The following is a 10,498-nucleotide window of genomic DNA, read 5'->3' on the forward strand; positions in this document are numbered from 1 at the left end:
CTCTTTGTCAGAGACAGTGCCAGATGCATTCATGTAGTTCTGGATATGTTTGACCCATCCACATCCAGAGCTGACGGCTCTTTGATTACTTTTGCTCTTGTACTTATAGGGATATACTGGCAATGACACGTTCAAGCCAGTCATCATGAACACGTCGGCTAGAGTAATGGTCATCATACCATGACCAAAGATGAAGGCATTGATGGTGTCAGACCAAAAATGGGAAGCTGTTATCAAAAGGGAATCATTTCTGGGTGTTTCTGCTAAGGATAATTCCAGACAATGACTGATGTCTTGACTTTCCCAGTGGCTGCTGCTTTTCTCTAGAATTCTCCTGTACCAATTACGCCATCCGGTGATTGGGGGAAATGGCCAATTCTTGAACGTGTTTGGCCATCGGTTTGGCGAGGTGATCCCAGATTTGAAAGGAATTCTTTGGGTTTCCTTCTCGATAATTTCAGAGGGGTCAGGATTTCCCATTGGGCCGAGGAAATAGGAGTCGAGGTTGGCAGCATAGGGGATCAAAATCTGGTTCTTGTATTCCTTTAGAAGGTGATTGAAATCAAAGAGGAATAAGTCAAAAGAGGAGCAGGAGGATCAAATGAAAGTTGCCGAATATAAGTAAAGTTTACCTCTGGGATGTCATCCTGGGTTGCCATTGAAGATTCGAGGTAGGTCCGAGGTTGCGCTGAAAGCTTGGATTTTTGGGCAGCGGCTGCGGTATTGAACGGTGCTGACCTAGGAGGAAGAAAGAGCTTGTGGTCAATTTTAGAATAAAACAACTTTTATCCCGAAATTGAGGGGGCATGTGTTAACACTGGATTTTGGTCGATTCTGGAGGATGACAGGTGGACCCGCATGCGGGAAGAAGGGTGTTCGGCAAACAAAACAGGCGGTCGGCTAAATGCTTGTGTGGTCGGTTACTTCAGAAGGCGGTGACTCCATTCAGGAAAACAGAAGATGGCAGGCAAGACCGATCGGAAAGATGAAAGTTGTAATAATAAAGGAATCTAAAAGTTTAGGGTAAGGAATCATAAGTTTCCAAGTTTGTTTAGAAGTTCCTTTGTAAATCGTAGTCCTCTAGGACTCGTGTTTTGTCTAGGGTATAAATATTGACCCTCGACCATTGTAATAAGGGTTCACAACCAAATCAATACAATCGGCCTCGTGCCAACTTTCGAGTCCTTTTGTCGTGTCGTCGAGTTCTTCGAGAGGAGTCATCGATCCGTCGACCTCCGTAAGTTCCGACAACCTTGTTATCATGTTTAGTATCATGCGGTGGATTTAGACGTGATGCAAGTAGTCTTGTTTGTTTTCAATGATCGTGCAGCGGATCTTTGCTTGACAATCAAGAAGTCTTTGCTTATGCTTTGTTTATGAGTAAATACCATGCGGCAGGCGTTTGCTCAATATGCTTAGTGAAAGCAAGATAGTTATCAGCTCTATTAGATATGGCAAATCTAAATAGATTCATTAAGTTATCCAGTGTTGCATGTTTTAAACATTTTATATATTTGTAACATACTTCTGCCCAATCTAGATTGATATTGTTCGACTCTCTTTTTTCTCTTATGGTTTTATTCGTGCTTCAACGATCATTGCTTTTCATATTACCTTTGCAAATAGATAATACGCTCACAATGGCTGAATTATTTTAATCTAGATTGTCACGTGTTGCGGGTTCATGCATGTTAATCACGTTTAAGCTTTAACGAAACCAGGTGTCGTGCGGCAGATGCAGGTTTTAGATTAGTTTAATCGTTTTTTATTTGCACGTTCCTTCCTCATGGACCCCAATTCGGCTGGACTGCCGAGCTTGGTTATGCATTAACTCATAATTAATTTCACTTGTTCAAACATGTCTTCCCATGCACATGCATTCGGCAATTAGGTCTTTACGTGCATTCATCTTACGATTAACTGAATGATCTATGAGTTTGTTGGCAGACAGCTCTCTATAGCTGTATGTCGTTGTAAGTGGCTTCAGGGCCGTATATGTGGAACTGTCTGGTATTACCTGACATGTTCCGGTTTGACATTTAATTGTTCTATCCCTTGTTAGTTTTTAGGTCAAACTGACTGGCACGCTTCTGGATCACGAAGCACCCGGGAACCCGATTGAAGCCACGCTTTTCGGCTTGCTATGTGTGAGGCACAGTGCGTCACATTTTGTGTCAACAGAATGGCTAAACTCGGCTTGCATCATCCTTCTACCCAAAAAACGGATGCAACAAGAGTTACTGATTTTAGATCCATCAGCCTCGTCCACAGCATTACAAAGATCTTCTCCAAGGTGTTAGCTAACAGACTTGCCCCTCGACTGAACTCCCTCGTCTCCAACTGCCAAAGCGCATTTATAAAAAAGAGAAGCATCCATGATAATTTCCTTTACGTCCAGGGTGCGGTACAAAGGTTGCACAAGAAGAAGATATCAGCTTTATTCATGAAACTAGACATCCACAAAGCTTTTGATACGGTTCATTGGGGGTACCTGCTCGAGATTCTGCAGGCTCTGGGCTTCGGACAGCGATAGCGTGAATGGATCTCTATCCTTCTACGTACATCCACTTCCACACCCTTGCTTAATGGGCGGCAGGGTGCCGCTTTTAGCCATGCCAGAGGTGTCCGGCAAGGAGATCCACTCTCACCCATGCTATTCATCCTTGCTATGGACCCGCTTCAACATTTGCTTGACCGGGCAACCGACCATGGGAAACTCACCCCCTTACCAATCACGGCGGCAAAATGGAGAACCTCCATGTATGCGGATGATGTTGCCATTTTCATCAGCCCCACAAAAGACGATGTTGAAGCCGTCAAAACCATCCTACACGCTTTTGGCTCATTCTCGGGACTCCATATCAACCTACAAAAGAGCTCGGTGCACCCAATCAGTTGCGCAGACGTTGATCTAGACCAAGTCCTCTCACCTTTCACCGGTTCTAGAGGGAGCTTCCCATGCAAGTACTTGGGGCTGCAACTCCACATCAGATCACTACAAAAGATCCACGTGCAACCTCTCATAGATCGTATCGAGCAGAGGTTACCCAAGTGGAAAGGAAGATGGCTTAACAGAGCGGGACGCCTCACTCTAGTAACATCAGTCCTCTCCTCCATGCCAACCTACCACCTAACGGTGTTTTCTCTAGCTGCATGGGCTAAGAAAAAGATTGATAAAATCAGTAGATCGTTCCTATGGAAGGGGGAGGAGAATGCCAATGGCGGGCACTGGCTTGTTAACTGGACAATAGTTACCAGGCCAAAAGAACTGGGTGGTTTAGGCGTCCCCGACCTTGATAGATTTGGGAGAGCCCTCCGGTTACGATGGCTTTGGTAGGAATGGGTGGACGATTCCAAGCCTTGGAACGGCTCCGAGCTTCCATGTTCTGATGATGATCGTCTCCTCTTCAACTCCTCAATCATTATAACTTTGGGGGACGGTGCAAAGACTAGGTTTTGGCACCACAATTGGCTAGATGGACAAGCTCCTAGGTACCTAGCCCCGAACTTGTTTCGCCTAGTTTCAAGTGAAAACCGAACGGTGCAACAGGAGCTCCGGAACAATAATTGGATGCACAAGCTAGAAAAGAAAATCACCTCGGCTGTCCACATAGAGGAGTTTGTGTCCCTTTGAATACGGATACAAGATGTGCACCTACATCAGGGCGTCCAGGACACCATCATATGGCGGTGGACCAGTGATGGGAACTACTCCACCCGTTCGGCCTACAGAATACAGTTCAGAGGCTTGCTCGTCCCCTTCCGTACAGAGTTGATCTGGAAAGCGCAAGTGCAGAACAGATGCAAGATCTTTGCCTGGATCTTAGTGCAAGATAAAATTCTGACGGCGCAAAACCTAAAGAGGAGAGGGTGGCCACACCAACAACAATGCGTGCTCTGCAATGGTCCTTTAGAGACCGGCCTCCACCTATGCCTATGTTGCCCCTTCGCAAAGGCGGTTTGGGATCAAATCCTCTCGAGGGAGAACTTCACTCAGCTTCAGCAGCAACCCCAGGTGGACCCCACCGATATCAGATCATGGTGGGAAGAGGTGGCGAGGAAAGTGCCAAGATCCGAGCGTAGGCGGCTTAACGGGGTAGTAATCTACACCTTTTGGAATATTTGAAAAGAGAGAAATAGGAGAATCTTCGACAACAAGATAGAAATGGTGCCGCAAGTGGCCGCAAGGATAAAGGAAGACATAGAGCAAAGAAAGAGAGCACTCGCTTATGTGTAGCTGTTGCCCCCGCCCCTTTTGGGCCGTGCGTTTCCCTAATTTGCATGCTTTTGGGGGGTTTGAATCCCTAACCTCGAGTGCCTTTGTTTGTACATAAACTTTCTTTTCACCATCTTAATTGAAAGGCAGAGCTCCTGCCATTGCATTCAAAAAAAAAAAAAACTAGGAACCAAGAGAATTTTGCCATGTATCACCTGGTGAATGTAGGTGATCCAGTTATCATTACCATAAATAGATGATCCTAGTCCAATACCCTGAATCTCAATATAGGCTGAGACAACAGAGCAAACATGCTAATACATTGCTGCGTAATTCATCTCGATTAACAAAATGGTATGTGTAAGCCCTATCTGTAGATGCCCTTTTAGCTTGTCCTCTTCAAAGCAAGCCTCGTAAAGGTCAGAATGGTTTGATAATCAAGTCATATCAATGCTTTTGAGGTCGCCTCAGTTCTTCTGAGCTTCCTCAAGGTGCTTCTTATCTGCAATATCACTAGGCAGATCTAGTCCAGCTGGAATCTTGCCAGGGTAGTTCAGTCTTGGGGAATATGACCCAAGCATGCTGCATCGTGGAAAGTATTATTATTAGGATAACAAAAGAAGGCCAAATTACATATATATTTGCAAAATAATCACAAAAGAAAAGCAGTGCACGCCATATCCACAAATGAGGTGGCAAAACTGACCTTCTGTCAACCAACACTATCGACCGTAGCTCACAGTTTGCAAAGCTGCAGAACACCAACTGGAAGTTAGCCACACATCCTTCTACTACATCTAAACATGTCTAAATATTTTAAGTTGTAGCGCAAGGATCACTACAGTGAGGCACAGAGAAAAAAACAGGGAACTAAAAAAGTTAACCTATTGAACATATTAGAATGTAACGACCAATAAGAACCTGTGGATATACTAATATGATGTGTAGTACTATATCTTTGTCGCTTTGAACATTGCCACTGGTGTGAATGTGTGATAGTGAGTTAGTTAACAGCTACCAAGGAAAAAAGAAGTCAATGTCAAGACACTTACAGCTTGCTAACTTCGTCTCTTATGGTCCGATGGCACTCCTTGCTGTACATGCTTAAGGTGTGAAACAAGAAACCACTGTGACTGGCAATAGCTATCTCTTTCTCTTCTCTTGTCCACAACCTGAAAGTATGTTCAAACAATGGGAAAATGAATCCAGCTATAATGATGGAGTAACTAGTCCACTCATGGACCAAGCTAAACTGCCTTTACAGGCCCCGGCCTACATGCAATTAATAGGTTCCGCTGTTTCCTGCATTAGTATTCAACTCTGTGAGAGTTCATCGGTACATGGAAACTAGCACAAAATAATTAGTACAAAGCATAGTGGAAGCAGCCTCAAGCAGCACTATATCCACTCCAAGAAATTCAACACTCGCATCACTCACATCAGTCTTTAACTAGTGTAAACATTGTCTAATTTATGAGACAGGCATAAACTTATATGATGATGCCAGGCCGTAACTTGAAAGCGAAGATGAGCAAAAAAAATCTTTCCATGAAAAGAAAATGATTTGACTTATTCCTAACCAAGATGTTCGTAACCAGAATGCTAAGCATGCCATCACTGAATGCCACTAGAGTTTACAAATTGTTTCTTTGATTTTTTTCCATCACGGACGAACTGAATTTCATTACTCATAAGCAACGAAATGACAGAGGTTTCATGCCATCTGACAAGTTTGAGACCCAAAAACTAACTATTGCTCACCAAACTGAGCACACAGGGCTCAGCCAGTGAGGCAACCGAAACAGCAGACATCTACACTACACCACACAGAATGAAAAGTCAAGGTTCAAGGTCAAGCTATAACAATGCTACAACTAATACCACATCGACTTATTACATGCAAAATACAAGTGTATATTCATAGAAAAGCGCAGACACCTACACTACACGGCACTGAGAATGAAAAGTCAAGGTTCAAGGTCAAGCTATAACAATGCTACAAATAATACCACAATTGACTTATTACATGCAAAATACAAGTGTATATTCATAGAAAAGCGTAAACAAATTGTTTCTTTGATGTTACATGCAAAACACGAGTAACATCAGACAGGTTGTTTCATGGTCATATATTAAAAAGCTTAATTGATCTTAGAAAAGAAATTTACCAGCCCTCCATGAACTTCATACCCCTCAATGCGACAGCCTCATTTGCTTCTCTCACATCTGGTTCCCAAAGAACATGTTCATCATTCTCTATCTGTAAATAAAGCAAATGCATATCTGAATGATACACTATTGGAAGTTGGAAACAACAGAAGAAATGCAATGCCCAAGAAATGGCTCATGAATGGACAATAGGAGAGACTTGCCAACAAAAAATCAATGGCCGGAAAGAGAGGTCGGTATTCTGTTATGCTCCTCCTCTTGTCACAGGGATGGACACCCTGATTTAACAGAAAACAAACAAAACATGAAATAGTAAAATAGTATATCGAAAAAAATCATAAATACATTACTAAAATGAAGAACTAACAGAAACAAATCAAATCATTTATGTTGTCAGAAACCAATGTAGATGAAGTGCTAACCACAGGTCTACAACAACATCATAACCAGGTCATAGGTTCACATGTGTTCTTAACAAAGCAAAGCATGTACCAAGTGCTCTCTGCAGGTTTCAACTGCAACAAATGGGGGGCAGTTCAAACTTGAAACTGCCGGACGTCCACTGCGTCCAGCAGTTTCAACCATTAGTGGAGGTGCATTTACACCATCAGTATACTTTTCACCACCAAAGACCCCAACTGCAGTTTGCATAGTCCTGTCAGATTCATGTGAAATACGATGAAGGTCATTCAGTAGTTCATACAACTGCAAAATAACCTCACAGTATCTATGCCCCCAATTGGAGGTCTGATTACTGAAAATATATAACTGATAGCAGATTGAATAAGTATTCACATGAAAGGAAAAAATATGCCATTTAACTGTACTAGAATATAGTAAAAAGATCTTAGATACATGAGACATGCAAACCAAGCAGCAGGATTATACAGACATGTTTTATTTCATTATTTGTAGACATTCCATATGCACATTACTAATCGAAGTTGTCAAACTATATTCATGAACAGTTATTTCATAATTTTATCTGTAGTAGTCGAGCACGCAAACCATGCAGCAGGGTAATACAGAAATGTTGCTTAATGTGTAGACATTCCATATGCAAATATAATAATCAAACTACTGAAATTGTTTTCATAGTTTCAGTTCATAAATAAAAAAATGAAATCCCAAATGCTATGTTTACTCATTATACAAAATCCAACCTTGTACACAAGAATGCAAGTCCACATCACAGAAGTTTACTTAGACATCAGTCCTGATGCGGCACAGCACAGTTTTGACTCTATCCGAAAAGAGCCAAGTATAAATTGGCACTTCTAGTTAAAATCATGTATTTGTATGCATTACTAATGCCAATTTTGTGTAGCTTATTGTACAACTGTTTATTTCGCTGTGGAAACCATGGATATAAAGAGGCTAGGCCCTAGGGTCTATGGCCCACTGGATATGGACAGATCTAAAGACCATCCAAATACCATGTTCAGTTCAAGAAAAAGGAAGATATCTTAGCACGAAAAACCTAGTCAATTGTAAGCAGAGCTACAAGTTATCTTAGAAGTTGAGAAAATGTGTTCCCAAAAGTTAGCAATGCCAAAACTAAAGAGAACTATTTCTCAAATACTAGGAAGACTACCAGAGGATCCATAACAGTAAGCGCACAGAAATATATTAAGACCAGACTATACCTCAGTAAAGGGGAAGAAATAACCAATTCAATCTTCTCTGCAAGCCCACTTTTCTTCACGTGCTCCTGCAGACCATCGACCTACAAATTGGAGGTAAGTCAATAATTCATGAAACTTGAAAATGTCATATGGAAACAATTGCGTGATGGCTCCTCAGCTAACGTACAGAATTAGACATGAGACTTGGAATTTAACATCAAAATCGTCTTGAAGAATCATGAAACACCATCAGCTACAAAAGGTTCACTAGAAGCATCTCAATTTATCAACGCACAAGACCTTGCTCTTGGGAGTGTAAAAAAGATGTTATTATTGGAGATTGGGGAAGAGGAAATAAATTCCATCAAAACTTGGTGCCAACAGCACAAGCATTAGAAATTCCTTATGTTGGTGCCAGGTGCCAGCATATAGTTCATGGCATACAGGAGGTAATCTCTCCATGCTTTGGCCAAGGAAATTAATAGAGAAGACAGCCAAGCATGATGGAAAACTTTAAACATAAATATACATATTTAATATTCGTATGGCAATGTGCAACTTCCACAGCTGCATTTTTCTAAAGCGATCGTCTAATCGGACCAGCCCCTTCCTTTTTCTTTTCCGCTATTGCGAATCTGAGTTTTCTCAAAGTAGAGATGGAGCGCGCAATCGAAGTTGCCGTTGAAAACCTTAATGTTGTAGGATCTACTGCCATGTACTACTATTGTACTATACGAGAATTTCCACCTTGTTGAAGATCTGGTGGTGCTACCTGAAGATTTAAATGGATAGCCATCGCTGTTAGGAAGAATCAATGCCTTATGTATGTGTATTGGATCCGCTCTTCTGTTAGCATGAACACACGAATGAGATTCTATTCCTCTTCCTTATTCTTTAAAATTGAACCCCCCACCCACACCTTTCTTAGGACTATGAAGCCTTCTATCCAAATGCAGGTTTGTAAAAGAAGAGACATGATTATTGATGACAGTGGTATATCGTATATGAAGTGAGGTGACAGTAGTTGACAAAGTACCATATTGTTTGTGACTAAATTGGGAAAACAAATCAGTAAAGCATCGAGATATGATGGTACTTTTATATTTTGTACTTGAATCATTTCCATGGTTAATCTATAATTGTCACAAATGTGCTGATTTGAAAAGGATAACATACAGAAGAATCTCTATGGTTAATTCTAAATTTATTACTGCTTAGCCAGCATTTATTATTGGAGTAGACACATGCAATTTGGACCAACCTTGTTAGGTTTAGGCCCAAGTAAAATTTGTTAGTAGAAGCACAACTCCATTTGTGAAACTTCTTTTGTTAGTAGAAACTAAGACCCTATGAGCAGTTACTATTCCAGCACTTGAGAACTAGTAATTTCATTCATGGAGAAGAGAAGAAAGAGCAGAATCTTACTTGGTTCAAACCCAAAGGAGTGAGCTGAGCATCGAACAGGTCATGTGACATGTAGGCGCCGAAGTCCTTTTCGCCTGCGACATTGTGACCTGCACATTTGAAAGAGCAGTCATACATACATACCCAACATTTTTTTCCCTGTTGTTGTATCCCCTCCCTTCCCTGTTCTGCAATTCAGCAGTATGGATGAGAAAGTAGGAAGTACCAGGTAAATGGTTTTGCAGCGGTGCAGAGGGTACAGGGCAGTGCTGGCGCCGAGTTCCATTCCTGCGCATGGGTTGGACATGGGAGGAGTGTGAGGCAGAGAAGAGTGATGGATTAGTGGTAGATAACCCCCAAGTAGGATATGGAAGATTAATAAATGGAGAGAGGGTGAGAAGATGTGGATGCCGTTGCCCGTTGCAGATGGGGTCCCGGCCGGAGAAAGGCGAGAAAGGGAACGGCGGGAACGGGAGCGACTGATGCCATCTGCAGATCGCAATGCTATCTAAACTAACGGGATCCAGGGTAGGATCCGTTCCATCCCAAGGAGGAAACGAACCGGATCCAGTGATTTAGCGGCCGGATTGTTTTCGCTATATATGAAAATACCAAGTAGGATATGGATTTGGCGCGGCGGCCCGGACCCTGACCGAGGAGGAGGAAGACGGGGGAGCTCCTGCTGCTGGGCCTGGGACGGCGGTGGTAGAGCAGAGGAGGTGGATGACACGACTGCCGTCGATCATCTCATCGTAGGATTATTTTTTATTATCAACTTAACTTGCTGTGTTACTCCACGAGCACCCTGTCCACAGAATCAGAAATGGGACTGTCAAAATAAAATAAAATGCCGGGGAAGGGAAGCAGAGCACGGGGCTCCTATTCTCCCTCAAATCAAGATCCCAAGGGAGAAGAAATGTCTGCCGTCACATTCATCTCCTTTGCCGAGTAGAGTCCCTTTTGGCTGCCTCCACGTCCATGTAGCATGTGTTATGCCATCTGATCTGATTCATATGTGTATATGTATATAATAATAATATATGAGCATGTCTATACAGGCGACACATGTATTCATATACTCTCA

General features: G+C 42.3%; 1 protein-coding gene across 2 annotated transcripts; it reads right to left on the reverse strand.

Moving 5' to 3' along the window:
• Positions 1-4,378: 4,378 nt before the first annotated feature.
• Positions 4,379-10,255, reverse strand: LOC136497497 (phosphoglycerate mutase-like protein 1). 2 transcript variants are annotated; one of them, XM_066493321.1, is made up of 10 exons: positions 10,068-10,255; positions 9,641-9,702; positions 9,436-9,524; positions 8,032-8,111; positions 6,878-7,040; positions 6,589-6,663; positions 6,385-6,476; positions 5,269-5,388; positions 4,923-4,967; positions 4,379-4,798 (listed from the first exon to the last, which is right to left on the reverse strand). In XM_066493321.1, the coding sequence occupies exons 3-10, from the start codon at positions 9,484-9,486 to the stop codon at positions 4,684-4,686; spliced, it is 741 nt and encodes a 246-aa protein (XP_066349418.1). In that variant the 5' UTR covers positions 9,487-9,524; positions 9,641-9,702; positions 10,068-10,255; the 3' UTR covers positions 4,379-4,683. The 2 variants fall into 2 exon arrangements, with proteins under 2 accessions (XP_066349418.1, XP_066349417.1); XM_066493320.1 differs by having other exon boundaries at positions 9,641-10,255.
• Positions 10,256-10,498: the final 243 nt, after the last annotated feature.

Source organism: Miscanthus floridulus, chromosome 12, assembly GCF_019320115.1.
Source record: "Miscanthus floridulus cultivar M001 chromosome 12, ASM1932011v1, whole genome shotgun sequence".
Classification (NCBI taxonomy): domain Eukaryota; kingdom Viridiplantae; phylum Streptophyta; class Magnoliopsida; order Poales; family Poaceae; genus Miscanthus; species Miscanthus floridulus.

Bases quoted from the DNA above. Each gene is read 5' to 3' on its own strand.
- LOC136497497 (XM_066493320.1), bottom strand. From the start codon at position 9,710: ATGCGCAGGAATGGAACTCGGCGCCAGCACTGCCCTGTACCCTCTGCA. The intron at 7,041-8,031 runs GTATAGTCTGGT...TGAATCTGACAG, and splicing joins ATTTCTTCCCCTTTACTGAG to GACTATGCAAACTGCAGTTG. The intron at 4,799-4,922 runs GTCAGTTTTGCC...TCCACGATGCAG, and splicing joins ATAGTGTTGGTTGACAGAAG to CATGCTTGGGTCATATTCCC.